The sequence below is a fragment of the Bombus pascuorum genome, chromosome 1 (genome assembly GCF_905332965.1).
Source record: "Bombus pascuorum chromosome 1, iyBomPasc1.1, whole genome shotgun sequence".
Classification (NCBI taxonomy): domain Eukaryota; kingdom Metazoa; phylum Arthropoda; class Insecta; order Hymenoptera; family Apidae; genus Bombus; species Bombus pascuorum.
This window is the reverse complement of record NC_083488.1, coordinates 3,861,122-3,876,608: the sequence shown is the minus strand read 5'-3', so window position 1 is coordinate 3,876,608 and position 15,487 is coordinate 3,861,122. Positions and strand designations below refer to the sequence as shown.

Here is a 15,487-nt window from a genome sequence, read left to right as displayed (position 1 = left end):
TATGCTCGGCCAATTATTACGGCCCGATGAGGACGCGGATAATCACGTATTCGGTCGGTTCGATCGAAAAAGTAAAACAATCGCCGTGTTTTTTCTCACGGAAGCAGTGCACGTCGCATTAAACGCGCGTATAAGCGTGCTGCATCGCGGGGCGAAAAGATCGTCGTGAAATTTAAATTTTTCCCGCTGCTAATTACTCTCCCATTCCGCGGACAATTTGCAAATATAACCGATATTACTTAATCGTATGGTTAGGCATCCGCTCGTGCTCGCGATAACATCGCGTCCTGTAGCCATCCTCCTGTTCGCGTTTGAACGAAACTAACGACGAGCGAAAGTTCTACCGTGGAAGAAGGTCGAGGGGCAACCGAGATATTGGATATAAATACGCGTGAAAATACGGAATACCGTGGCGGTGGTTGGCGCCAATTGAAAGGATCGTCGGACGACGATTCCGGAGATAGGCGTAAAATCTTGCACGAATAAAACGGTTGAACGACGGTACGGCACAAAAGGTGAGAGGGCGACGCGCGTGTTACGTGTGTGTGATGGAACTAATTCCAACCCCCCGGAAAACCTTAACCGAACAACTACCGTGGAGCACAACGCGTTCCTGGGTGGCCGATAGAGACTCCTCTCTCTGTCCATCGTCGGGGGCTGGAGGTTCGAGGCTCGTCGAACCGAACTCTTGGACGTGCACGTGCTCGCGCCTGTAGAGAGACAACACGTTCGACCGAGAAAAGTCGATATTATGTCTCTGTTCGTACACAGAAGGTTCGTTTGCACGCGTGTATCGGTACGGGTTACGGGGCTACAGTGAGAACCGTGCAAAGGGTGGAGGACGGCAGTTTGGTGGCAGGATGGAATCGCGGGGGTGGCAGCGAGGGTGAGAGCGGAGGCAGGCCTTTGTTTCGTGTGCTTTTGGGGATTTTCGGCGGCACCCGGTGTGGTGTGAGGTATATATGCAGGAGTGCGCAAGGGAACGTTGATATCGTCGGTTTCGTCTGGCACGCGGGTCCGTCTCCTCCACCGGCACGAACCCCCCACCCCCACCAACCTATCTTCACGAGGAACCAGCTAGAGCAGTAACCCACCAGCGCACACCAACATCGCCAACCACCACCACCACCACCACCACCACGTCACCTCCAACCTCAACCCTTTTTGCGCCTCTTTCCCTCGCTACCCTTCCTGACCACCGGCCTGCTCTGTCTCTCCTATTCTCCCCCGTCCTGCACACCCGCCGACGCATCACCCTTGCCGGATCTTGCACGCACGTGTAACTCGCGATTTCGTCCGTTCACCTTTAACGAAAGGCGGTATTTTCGTACGCCCACCACAGCGACGGAGGAAGCGAAAGAGACACGCGGGAAGAGCACAAGAGCAAACCGATAGATAGAGAAGGGAAGACGGGGAGAGAGCGAGAGTGCGAGAGAGAGGGCCTTTTCTGAGCCCGAGGCACATACCGACAGGGATGGACGCGCGACGACCGCAGACCACGGGTCACCCCCGTGGAAGAGCTTTTGATCTCGCCTAAGACACGTTTTTTCGGACTCTCTTTTTCTTCTCTACTTTACTCCTTTTTTTTTCGTTTAACAAGCCAATGGACTCGGACGGTCGCTTCTGGAGGAAGCGATGGTCGGAAGCGGGTCGCGGGAGGGATGGAGGTCGAGGAAACAGGAGGAGGGGGCAGTTGACGAAAAGTTCGAGGGTCGTAATGCGGTGCAGTTAATTGTGAAGGGAATTGGGACTCGTTACGCGCCGTTAGTCGCGTAAAAATGGAGCACATTTACGCAGGGGTAATTAGCGCGCGAGCCACGCGTGTGGCGATTTTTTTCTTGCTTTTTAGAGATGCACCGGGAATTACGCCGTGTAATCATTCCCTGTGAGTTTTATGGTCCCGTTGCTCGTATTTATACGTTTTACCGGACCGTACTTTCAATCTACGAAGTAGCAGCGCGTTTGTCGCTTTTAATTGCGTTTTACCGTCCACATGGTGCGCGTGATTTTTTCGCCAACGTTCGTCTTCTATTAACTCGTCTAAGTCGTTGCCGTAGCCGTTGTCTTTTCCAAGTTACCATCGCAAGTCTACCCTCGTGAAAGATAAAGCCATCTAACGTTCATCCTACGACTAGATCCGATCAAAACGTACACTTTCGTTCCATCGATTTGATAAAACGGTACTTGTACCTAAGAAACGTTTGAACGTCCTACTTTCGCGCCAAAGCGCGTACAATCGACGAAGAAATATTAGCCGAAAAAGAAACTGGGCAAGAGGGTGGCGCTCGATGGAACGCGTACGGTCCTGGCCGGAGAAGCGTCGACGTCGTTGACTGAACCGGCGGGGCGCACGGCGCCAAAATCGATTTTGAAAAGGGAAAGTGGCATGTACGTGCCAGCAGCGTGGCTTTACACATACAGTATGCGCACGATTCGCGACAAAAACGTGTAGGAGGTAAAACTGCAGTCGCGCCGAATAAAGGTTGCAGCACACACCACGTACGTTGCAGATGCGCGCGGCAGCCAACACATCTACACACGCACGGGAAACGCGTGTGCAACGCGACTCTAGCGCGCAGATACGCCACACATCCAACATTTACATATACACGCGAGGTCTGGTTGATGCCTCTTTTTTCTGGCCACGAGTACCTCTTTCCCATTCATGTGTGAGCGTTAGAAGGGAAGTTGGCGTCTCAATTCGGTGTAACGTGCATGTACCTGTACGGGTGCGTGGCACGTGTACTCCGCTTGCCTGTTACGCGTGCGTGTGCATGCCACGCACGTGTATACGATGCGCTGGGCTCTGTGAATGGCGCCACATGATGACAATTTCGGTGATTTTTCCCGGTGTTCAAGCCGGAAGCGACGCGCTCGCCTGATGGAGCGTCGGCAGACTCGCGGCCTTTTCTTTGTATTTCCACGAATTTGATAAATCGGATATAACCGAAGAGTTATTAAATTGTTCATTTTCACCGATTGAACTGATTAACGGGACAGCCATTTGGCCACATACCACGGACATAGACGGAAGAGAGTATAAAGGATAAAAGAAATGGAAAGAAAAAGGAAGTGATATTAGAAGACACCCGAATCTCGTATCTGGCCGTAATTTAAATATATCAAGTTTCGAGAAAAAGAAGATTCGCGTGTAATAAGTTGATACTTTGACAGATTAGCTCACGGATGGCTTAACTTTTGTGGGTTAACGCTCCAGCACGAGTTATTTTTAACCGTTTTATGTGTATCAATGAGATCCAATAGATATCGGCCATAATGTAGGAGATAAGACGAATATTCGACAGCACCGGTAGAAAGATTTACTAAGCTTCTGAAAGTTTTTCAACGTTGAGACGTACGAAGCGAACCAAGTTGATAAAGCGCTGTATCGAAAAGCGATACGCGACCGATGCGTTTCGTTGTCAACGAAAAAGATAAGATTCCTGCGGAAGCTTGTTAATATTGACACACCTCGGGTGTGAACCTTCGTGCATCGCGTTCCGTATCTCCCGATCCATGATAAATACATATTACCTAGCACTCGTTAACGTTCGAAATAGAGTAGCGTAAGATCATTCTGGCACCGTTGTTTAATATCGCTGCTATCCGCAATACGCTATCTACGATACTTACTACTGAAATGGACTCCGACATGGGTTATACGAGATATTCAAACACGCGACCAGTATTGTGCGCGATAAAAATTTATACGTAGTCACGGCATAATTTTCCAGATAACAATTTTTTTTTAATTATCGCCACACGCGATTGCAAGTGCAGTTACGATAAGAAACAATGTATCGATATTTTAGATATTCCGCTTATCGACATAGTCCACGTTATAACGCAGGATTAACGTACGGATGGAATATTCAAGACGGTTCGTAGGTGAGACAAGATTTGAATCGACGAGTATAAACAAATTCTGGCATTTAAAAAAGGATGTAAGAGGCAAAGGGTAGGCGTACGTGTATAGCTCGGTTGATAAGCGCCGTTCAAACACCGTTTTCGTTCTGTTTTGATCGTCTACGTCGAGTGCAAATTATTGAAAGCAGCCTCGATACCTTATCGATACAGCGACCGTATAATACGAGCGAGTACCGCGAAAAGTCACAACGTGATACGATAGCGACGTTCCAAGTGCGTGGCGGTCCGGTTGCGAATCGCGGGTTTCAACGATGCCGTATAGCCGCCGCGTGCAACCGTAGCAACCGACTAGCCGAGAAAGCTTAGTGCCACATTGTTTGGCGCCTGTAAAACCGTCGTCGAATCGAGGTCGCGATCGTCGCCATTGCAACCAAGGGTCAAACGAGTTAGAGGAAAGACGGCCACAACGATAACACGTTCCTCAACGACGGAAAAACTGTTCGATAAAAACTACTGGCCGAGTTATCGGCCGGAAACGGTGTAATCGGTACGGTTACACGATAGTTGTGAGTTTCAGCCTGTTACACGTTCACCAGAACACTTATCTACTCTTCCGTGGGTTTCGGGAAGGTGTACGACGCGTATCATGAGAGTCGGAACAGCTGTAACGCGCGTTCACCGTTTCCAACCGTGTTATATTCGTTATACCAGTGCGACGAGAGAAGAAAACGTAGCGACGTCACCGATCGACCTATGCGTGTAACACAAAACGCAACGTGGTCGTGGCGTGCATATCGAAAGTTATGACTCACGGCGCTCTGGATCTACGAACTCTGCCTTCGTGAGAGAGTCTGTGTTCGCGTCCATTGACAACGACACGTCGCGTACAAAGACGATGATGCTACACACCTTTCTATTCCCGCGAACTAAACCACCACCGCTTATACGGTTTACGGCGTGTTCCGGTTATGCCTTCGAATTATCCCATTTAATCCAATGCCCACGTAAAGAGTAAAACAGATTATGCGTTATAAATGGACGATGCGATCTAGATTTGCGAGTAGCGCCGCGTCGACTATAGCGCGCCCGATTATATAGCGTTCCAGTAGTTTTCTCTATAATAGCAGAATCGTTCGTATTAGCCGGACTTTTTTCAACGCGACCCAAGTAACTTTTTTCTGTTCTCGCGACGCATACAGATCGAACTAGTTAGATTGCAGCGTTCGTGCGTGTATATATATCTACCTATGTGCATCAATAATGCAACAATGTTCGATGAACGTTAAAGATCATGCAGAAATTACGTTCGATGCTTCGTGATTATACGATCGGACCGAGTGATTTTCAGTGTACAGTTATGAACGGTACAATTTCATGAAAAGTTCAGCCTCCGATCTGGCGGGGCAAGAACTCGTCGTCCCAATTTTCATGATTACACTCGCGCTTCTCGTTCGATCGTAACAAAGTATACTATAGAGCTCGTGTTGCTCTATTTAAATCTTTCCACGGAAATCTTTGCGTGCAATCCTACCGACCGTGTTAATACGAGCTGGACTGTCCGATCGAACGATGGTTTCGAGAAAAATGACTTTTGATATTTAACGATCCGACATCGAATTCGTATTACTTCGCCGATGTAAACTGTTGTGTCTTCGGTTTCGACGCGGATACGGCTTTCTTACTCAATGTATATATAGATAATTTTTCTGCCGTCTGCAAGCGATGACTCGATTCAAGCGAAAGTTGCAGATACGCCCATTTGAGTTTTACGCGGCTGAAATTCTGCTCGCCACTTTGCCTTCTACCACCCGTTTCCATCCATTCGCACTTTTACCCGCTTTATACCATCCATATGCTTTCGAGTAATTTTCTAATCTCTTCCTGGCAACTAAGTGATCGCGCATTTTGTCAATACCATCTAATGACAAAATCCGCATTCGCTTAGTCGCTACCCCAATAGAAACGCGCAGTCTGGAACGCGAAACGTGTGCAGTGGACAACACTTGGAGTATTATCGGTAACATTCGTGATTCGTCTAAACGTTTCTCGGCGTCGCTATCTATAAAGAATCCGTGCTTAGCGCGCAAAGATTATGAGGAAGAAACGACAAAGAAGATGGACAATTAAGAGCACGTAGGAATATTTTCTGCATGAATATGACCCAACTCCGACCTGACTCGATTAGACCGATTACGTGCAGCAACTTGCGTCGACTTTGTTCGAAAGACGTCGAACTTGATATTTTTTATCGGCTCTACCGATCTAGCCGATAGTCCGGTACTATACCGGCAGATCGATGAAAAGTATACGGTGCCCTGAGAGGAAGTTTAGCAAGAGGAAGAGAGCATGGCGAGCGAAAGAATTTCACGCGTGGAGAAAATTTCGCGTATACCGAGGCAGAGAAATCCGTGGATGTTGCACAACTGACATAGAAATTCGCAAGCGCGATGGAGAGAGAGAGGGAGAGAAAGAGAGAGCGCGCGAAACGATTGAAACGGGCCAGGAGGAATTAAACAAAAACGAATCGACGGTTCGAGTATTATGCGGCAGAATTTCAATTGACTTTGTCCCGGTTAATGCCGGAATCCCTATTCCGGCACGCGGTTGTCGCTATTATAGCGACTGGCCTCGATATACAAAGTGCTAAACGGTCATTTTATTTTTAACTTTACATTCAAGTTCCGCGCGGCCACCGACTGAAACAAAAGGAGGCTTTTATTTGAACTCAATAATATCGAGTTGTCACGAAGGTTGGACTCGAGTTAGTGTGCACGCTAATACCCCGCCCGTTCCGTTCAGTCATAACCTCGTTACATTCGAACTCTTTAAACACCTGCCCAAGCTCGATGGACGCGTCGCTAATTGTAAGTACCATTGTTCCTCCTTTCGTCGTTTTTCATTTTCCCCTTTCGTTAAATATTTACTAGGCTTTCCTACGAATTGCGATCGTCCCAGGCGATCGGCTCGTTAACATTTTTCATTCGACGTCGTTAACCGATTCGACGATCGCTATTGGGGCGCGCGTATCGCGCTTGTAAACATCGTGGAAGCAGAGCAGAAAAACGAGTGGACGCAACGTAATACGCCGGTGTGTACAGGGTGAGCGCCGCACGATGATTAAATAGCGGCGCGATCTTGTAACGCGATACGTTCGGATATTTTTGTATTCGAAAAGTTATTACACTCGATAAAAGCCAAGGGGATTCGTTAACGCCACCGGAGTTTCATCGGCGCGGAGACGATTTTTCCTCTCGAGACGCCGGTCGCTTCGAGCAACGCCAGCGATTTCGTAGCTCGGCGAGAAGATAATTCTTGGAAAATAGCGGAGAAAGAAAAAAGAAATAGGAAGATCGTGAAAAAAAAGAGGAACGAGGCTGATCGAGCGCGATCTCCGGATCAACGCTTTCTGTATTTATGATTGGGAAAGATCATTGAGTGGCAGGCTCGAAAAACAACTTTTGCAATTCATGAACACGCGTCACACGGTACCCAGAGAAACGGAGAAGGCGACAGAGGCGCGAGCGAGAGAAAATCAACCTATATACGTGAATTCTTTCTGGGGAGAAAAAAGGGGGGCAAAGAGGATGTAGCCTCGACTCGCACACACACTGGCTGCCCGTGAAAGATGAAGTAGGTATCGATAAATTGTCGAGAGCATCAATTACAATCGTATACAATTACGAGCGCTACCTTTCACCGAGCGCGAAAGCGCAAGAGCGCGACCGGCCAGGCACACGTGGCGCTCTTAACGGCGTCGACAACCGCGCGCGCGCTCGGGAACGCGACAACGATTTCCGGCCGGTTCGTGGAAGAAGAAGACGATAAAAAAGGACAAAGAACCATACGCGGCGGGAAGGGGTTCGCGCCAGTCAGAAGACGAGGAACAAGAGAAGAGGAGAAGAAGGACGAGAAGCGAAGAGAGAGAGAGAAAGAGCGCGCGAGAGGGGAGGGACGGAATAGAAGGAACTGGAAGTTAGAGAGAAGAAGCACAGAGAAAAGGATAGGAAAGGTGCGATGAGTCAACGCGCGGGAACGGCGACGAATCATCGTCAATTTCACCGCGGAGCTATGCAGACCGGCGACCACTGACGTAATCATAGCACGGAGGCACCATTGGCCCTTTTATCGTGGCGTTGTTACCAGAACGATCTGCTTTTCTGCAATGCAAAAGAAGGGGAGGAATAACGATCCTCGGGGGGATTTCCCACATACGCAACGAGTCACTGCCACTTCCAGGTAGCCACTGATAATTTCCTCTTTGCATATCCGCCGACGTTCTATAGCAGCGTATGTCAATGTCTTAGTTTCTTGGAAGAAAGCCGGCTCTCCGTCGTTTCCTGGCTCTTTCTTTGTCGCGTTCACGATCACGGTTATCGATTTCAACATGACTAAAATTATCGTCCAATTTGCTTCGGTCCGCGTGCACACGGACGTTGAATGTTTAACGATACAATGATCGAAGGTGAAACGGTGGCCATAGATGAAACGAACGTCGAATTGGGATCCTCTTCCGGTCATTTAGACTAATCTCGAATCCCGATGCTGCCCGCTTTAAAACGATTCCTTCGTAAACGATCGCGTTTCATAGACCACCACCAAATCCAACTTAAATAATTTAAAGGACGTTCTATTTTGACAACGACTCGCGAATGTATTTAGATATTTATTCGAAATAAATATGGAATCGATAGAATACATCGTGGAAACGTTACGAAAGTACAGTGAATTTTTGCAAGAGCGATTATCGCGTCTCGTGTTACGAGGCGAAACAGAACTCAGAGTTACACCGGGACACGAAGGCGCGCGCGAGCGCGCGTTTCGACGCGGCTAGAAGCCGTGCGTGTAATAAAATTTGGGCTGGTCGAATTCATTCAACCGCCGCTTCAATAATTCTGAACGAAACAAGGCGAACCGACGGTTAAAAGAGACGCTAATACGGACATTGAAAAGCCGACAGTCGAAAAAGGGAGGAGAGAAGGCGGGAGAAGCGCGGTAGTGGAAGAGCAGAGGACACGCACGTCGCCGTCGCGACGCTCTCTTTTCCTCGTTCGGTCCAGCGCTAAGCCGACAGAGAAGTTTATTCTAGGACGACGAAATTCACAATAACGATCCGAGAGGAGACGCGGCCGCAGACGGGCTCGAGATATTTCTGCGCGACGAATTAGCAAGTTGGTCTGCAACTTACATGTACCAGCCGTCGGAGAACGCGACCGAGAGACAAGGAGGAGGTGGAGGAGGAGGAGGAGGAGGAGGAAGGTTCGATGTGAGCGTGGAAAATGCGAAACAAACGTGCGAATATGAGGCGAGCCAGTGGACTCGAGCGAGAAAAGGACGAACCGAGAGAAACCGAGGAAGCGCGAACGACGTCCAAGGAAACCGCCAAGGGGAAAAGCTCGTGGAAAACGCTAAGGGGAAGAGGAAATCTCGATCGAGAGAGAGAAAACGGAGATACCATAGATCGTGCGTTAACGAGACGAGCAACCATCTATTCTATCGTAGATCTCGATGGATCGATTCTCGAAGAGTCCCATGCATTCGTGCGATATTCGCCTAGGATGCGTAACGACACGCCGACAGCCATAACTGCATCGATTTCTCTCGAGATTATGTCGTGGATCGTTCGAAAGCGAGAGCGACCAACGAACGCGAAGTGCGGAATCGTCGAGTTGCCCTGCAGCTAGAGGCTCAGCAGCAATCGCGTTCTGTGCTCGTTCCGGTTGTTTTGCCTTGGTGACGAGTTTTCCTTGAATCGCGTAATAGTTTTCAAGACGCTCGCGCTACAGTACGTCTATCGAGCGATACTCGCGATTAAAGCGGATTAACGAATCACTCCGTTACCAAGCGCAGGAATGCACGCAAGCATTCCACGCCTTGATATCGTAAACGAGGTGTACTTGAAACGTGCGTTTGATCGCGATACGCAGGTTTAGAGCTAGATCTGGCAACGAGCACCTTTGCAAACGCGACTTCCACCCAGCAACAAGTGTCCCTTAAAATCAATTGTCAATGGCAAAAGGGAGACGAGATGCTGACGAGATGTGCTCGTATCGGTACATCGGGCTATTTTAACATTTATGCGATGCAAAGTGGAAGAGATCTTTTCGAATGCTTCGAAGGGCGTGAGTTTTTACAACAAAGGTGATTCTTTTTATATATTCGTGCGAGATTCTCTTTTAGCGTGTTCTCGTGAAATCTAGCGCTATTGCCACGGAAGAGGTTTCTATTTTAAAAGTTTCGATTAACCTATTTCCAGCGTATAAATGATAAATGTGAACGATAAATGACACAATATCGTGTAAGGAGCAACAAAGAGGAAAGAACAAGAGGTATTTTACAAGATACGTGATAAACGTGATCCTCGAATAGGCGTCTCTTCAGCTCTCAAATGTTCAAGGCGATGAAAAATTAACGTCAAAGGTGGACCCACATATTAGGCCAAAGTATCTAGTTATCCGACTTGACGAATACGAGACTCGCAAAAGTGACCTAAATCCTAGATAGGGGCACCGATACCTTACAGACGTTTAGAACGACCCGAAGATAGCGGCGAATGGTCAGTGGCGTCGCCGAACATCGATTCGTAATTTCATTTCACATCGCCTGGGTCGTTAACATTGGCGCGGCTAAGACCGGCGACGTGATTTCCGGTCGGTTCGCGATTAAAACGGCATTCGGGTTACGGAATGGAAGAAAGTTGCGCAATCTGAAGAACAACAGACTGAACAAGACGAATTTACCGCTATTTCCACGAGATTCTTCGATACGGCTAAACATATACGGGCGTAAACATATTTCTCGCATTAAAATTTCTTCCTGTCTATAGGCAGTTAATCGTCTACGATAAATTTGTCCTAAGAAAAAAGTGCAATTATCGAAAGGATCGTCTGCTATTTAGACATGTACGCGATTCCAAGGATGCAGCGAACGCGCGTTTAACTTCAACCAGCATGATGAAGCATGCAACGATTCGATATATGTATAGTCGCGTGTGCAAAGAGTAACGATACGGATGTAAACAAGACGAACACTTACACGAACAATGATCCTGTGAATTCGCAGATATGGCGACGTTCGTTGTTGACTTATTGGTAGTCAGCCAATAGAATTGTCCTTGCTCGTTAAAGACACAACAAAGACGCTCGTTGGCACCAACATACCGAAAAATAACACTGAATTTCCCTTTCTCGTTTTGTAGATGCTCGTTCCTTCGACGGTTAACCTTACTTTCCGCGCCTTCGACTGCCACGACAGATGCACAAAGTTCGCGTGTAACACGATTTCATGTAAGGACACACACACGCATTCATAGACAAGGTTAGAAGAGCCTATCGAAAGCACATTGGCGAAGGTTCCGAATCGAGTCCGAACGAAACAGACTAATCCGAAAGCGAGTTTCCGTGTAATCAAGAAGCACCGCGTGAGTAAACTACAGACGACTAGGCTAGAGTACGGGTAGTGTGTTCGAGAAATTGTTCTCGCGCTTGTCTTGTATCGGCGAAATTGAACCTAAGTTTCGCCGGATGGTGGAGATGGAGAACATACCGGTCACGCGAGCATCGACTTTGTCCGCGGGCCGAGGAATTTCGTCGGGGCCGCGTGACTTTTGGTATCGAGTTACTACCATGAAAATTACAAACTGTTCGAAAACGATACGGCGGAAAATATGTAAAGGTAGTCGGCGACCTGGATCGATCGACGGCATCCAAAGATCGAAATGGAACGACTATTCCACACACTTTCGATTCACAGGGATCGAACTCGCGAATTAATCGTCGACGGCGTGGTACAAGCTGGTTCCATATGACGTAGAAGAAAAATTGTTGGCGTTTTGGAATTCGCTTCGTCACTTATACACACACGTATAGGTTGAACGCACAAAAATTTTGTACAGTGGCCCTGCGCGGTCAAAACGTAATCGAGACACGTTGATAAATTGAAACGACGAATAAAATCCATCCAACTCACACCATACTGTATATACGTGATTTTAGTGATACCACGTGTCCGTGATACGATGAAGATAGTAGCAAACTCTGGAACCACTTTTGCCAGCAGTCCCGTTGATTTTCGACGCGCTGTCGCGCGCTGAACGGAAAGGGCGTTGACGCGCAACACGTACACAAATCGGAACAACGATATAAAGACGAAAATCACGAACGTTACCTATTCGCGATAGATTTAGCGAACAAAAAAAATTCTTCGCGACACACTGGCTCACGTCCCGCCGCGAACTGCGAACGCGAGTAGAGCCGGTCGACCCGAGCGCCACGCTCAATCAGCGCGGAAATCGAACATGCACGAAGATATACGGAGAGGCACGAACCGCGTTAAGGCAAGAGATTACAATGCACGCGAATTCATAGCGCGGCGAGTTTGCAGAATTCGCTTCCTTCTGTGAAACTAATATTATCTCTACGCGATCTTAACAGACGCATATTTTTATCCTTATCGATGATCTCGATGCTGGATGAAACTGCAGAAATCGGAAGACGTTCGCCTATTTAGAATAATCGAGTAACGGGTCAACCAGACATTTTGTAATTGTAGCGTTTTCAATCGTTCGTTTTTGTTGATATCTGTTCGCGATCGAAGATACCCGAGATACAAAATGAAACTGACGAGGGCGATCGGAACGAAGAATTTTCTCGGAACCAATCGACCAACAACGATTCCCCATCTAGATAAGTCGATGTAAAATCTCCGTACACTCGAGACATCCTTCTTCTTCGCATTTAGGGAAAAATCTCGCTGTATTTCGAGTTGTTTTGCGAAGAGCTGAATTTGAGCACATAACGATGGTGATTTTTAGACAGGCGAGCGTTTCAACCGCCTTCAAGAGCAAGACGAACGAAGGAAGAACTGCGTAAAGAGATCTTCTTACCCCGTCTGTATCGATAATTCGCAGTTATCGAAACTTGAAGAGGTCTAGCGTAATAGTGAATTTGAAAGTAAAATCACGCGGGAGGAATCGGTCGGACAGAGTCAGTCGTTGGAAGCGTGCCACTAGGAACAACAAAACGCTCACGATCCAACCGATCGAACACAAACATAATCTCGCGATTTTATCGTAATCTTATGCCACAACTATTCGTTCTGCATCGAATAACGCGTACCTATTACGTTCACGCTGGATTTTAAAATACATTGCGTCAACGAACCCAGCGTGAGTTCAAGTTCGTTCGATAATCCGACAGTCACGCATCTTCTTTCTTCCAGGCGGTATTCTTACTAGAAGATATTCAAATTCCATGCACATATTGATAAATAAATTATCTTCTGCATTGTGCCTCGCGTCTATATATATATATATATACCTATAGATATAGACCTAAATATGCTGAAAAATATTCTACGGGGGAAAAAAGGGCGGTGGCCGAAAGAGAATCGGAAAGCCCGCTCCAATACTGTCGTGTGTAAATATTCGATGAATTCATCGAAAAACCGGCAACATCTGAATAGACCCTTCATCCGCGTGCGAATTTTTTTTTTTTCATTCTTTTACTTCCATTTTACAAGTTGACGGACCATTCAACGTGAATTTTTCCTAATTAATCAATATCCCGGACCGGTGCTGGCTCGACCATGCGTACGGCTCTCCCCGGCGAAGAAACGGGAAAAACGTGGACAGAAAAACACTCGTTGCGCGAACAATTTTGTTTGTACGTAAAAACGACTGGTCGGCGAGCACGCGGCAGCCACGGACACTCGTCGAGAATTCTCCTATAATTAATTTCCCGATTGTATTGAGCACGCGTTCCGGGAAGTACGCGCGCGTACTCCACGTTTCGCTAACCCTATTTTAATTCATTTATTACTACGTAATGTCGATCGCGTTATCGCGGAATTTCTCCCTTTTTTTTTTTAATCGTCCTCGCTTCGCTCGCGAATAGAACAGACCGCGTTAAAATCGATTTAAAATTTTTTAAACGCGTCGTGAAAAAAGTCCTTTCGATCCGCGAACCGAGCTTTCCCCGTTAAAAATGTTCAAATTTTTAGATTTTCGTATTTACCAGCGAATCTGCTGAGAACGATTCTAACGATTTCGACTAGGATACGTTTCACCTTTTCCGAAAACTTTTATCGATCCGTCTTCGCACCATATAGACGAGCGTACGTATACAACATCGGATCGACGAACGTCTGTTGCCTGCATCAAACAACGAGGATTAATCGAGTACGGCGGTGTTGCGAGAAAGGATTAACAATTTCAACGGAGGCTGTTGTTAGAGCGCGTGGTGGTACGGTTTTGTAGCTGTCAATCGGTGTAAGAACTGTGAATGAAGATGAACAGGAGAGATAATTTGGTCGGAAAGGCTGGCGCTTCTGGCAACAGCGGTGTCTTCCTTTTTGCGACGGGGTAGAGGAGCGTGCACGCGAGCACCGAGCCGCGTTCCGCGCATGATATCGCGACATTAAAAATCAGCACCAAGAAGAAAAAAACTGGCGCACCTTCTGATGCATCGGGGTGGTAACAGCTGTTGAAGCAGCTGCCACGTGGCCGACAGACACCTATGATTGTCGGATCGTTTCAACATTTTTTCTCCTGCTGTTTACAATCGATATGGCTTTCCATGTATTATCGGCGATTTTACTCCGGCGAAACGGAAGCGAAAGCCGCACACGCAGCCTGCCTCGGCCTCGATTCCATGGATTGTTAAGGTTTACGGTGTACGCGAGATGCGATTGTATTATTTTATTGCTTCTCGGAAACTGTCGCGTTTCTTGCGCTTCTTTTTTCTTACCCGGTTACGGGCTACGAGGTCAATTAATGCTAATTTCTTTCTCTGGCTTCTTCGTCCGGTTTTATTTTCGTTTTTAAACGACGCACGAGCGTGCGACGCCGAAACCAGTAACCGCGTAAGTATCACTCGGTGGTGAGCGGAACAGTATCAAGATTAGTCTACGTTGGGTACGTATACGGGTGTACGATAATACGATAAAGAACAAACTGTTGGCGAGTATGCCCATCGCGCTATCCAACCGGCAGGTGAGTCGAGGAATCGGTTGGCGAAACCACGCGATTACTTTTTGCTTTTTTTTTACCTGTCACAACGGCCCGTTCACATTCGGCTCGCAATACGCAGCACGAGCCAGCTTAGGAAAATAACGACACCGCGCCGACACATGACGCGCTTTCGATACAAACGAAACACGACGAACACACAACCCTGCCACGCTTTCAATCACCTACCAACGATTCACTTTCTATACATCCAGCAGTCCCGTCAACCACTCCTTCGTCCCTTTCAAGAATTTCCATGCACAAGAACGCCGCCAGCGTCCTAAATGTCTCTCGGTGCACGACAAAAGGAAGAAGAAGAAAAGAAATGACTCGCAAGTGTCGTAATTCTGGCCAACCCCTTGCTAATACGCCTGTCTCTTCACTCGCGTAGGTGGAACGAGGGGTAAGAAGAAGACAGAGAGAGAGAGAGAGAGAGAGAGAGAGGAGAATGAGGTAAAAAGGAGTCCCGCGTGCAGATTTGAAAAGGCATCATGCGTCGATCCTGTTAAATTTTTAGAGATGAGAAAACAATGGGGGTAAATGCTGTTTCTACAGGGGAGAAGAGAACCCGGGTGCGTTAATCTCTGTCGCTCTCGTGACTGGCGCCCCTGTTCCTTC

General features: G+C 47.5%; 2 protein-coding genes across 3 annotated transcripts in view; both read right to left on the bottom strand.

The window, feature by feature from the left end:
* The window catches only part of LOC132907299 (chromobox protein homolog 1-like), a 194,306-nt gene that overhangs the window by 59,737 nt on the left and 119,082 nt on the right, over positions 1 to 15,487 (bottom strand). The gene's annotated exons all lie outside the window — the stretch shown is intronic.
* The window catches only part of LOC132907187 (insulin-like growth factor 2 mRNA-binding protein 1), a 70,868-nt gene that overhangs the window by 9,086 nt on the left and 46,295 nt on the right, over positions 1 to 15,487 (bottom strand). Inside the window, exon 1 of one of the 2 annotated variants that reach the window (XM_060960164.1) lies at positions 11,833 to 12,108. The exons of the other annotated variant lie outside the window; for it this stretch is intronic. Within the exon in view, the coding sequence (XP_060816147.1) occupies positions 11,833 to 11,837 (5 nt within the window). The 5' untranslated portion in view covers positions 11,838 to 12,108. Of the gene's footprint in view, positions 1 to 11,832; positions 12,109 to 15,487 lie in introns of those variants that run through there. 2 annotated transcript variants of the gene reach the window in all.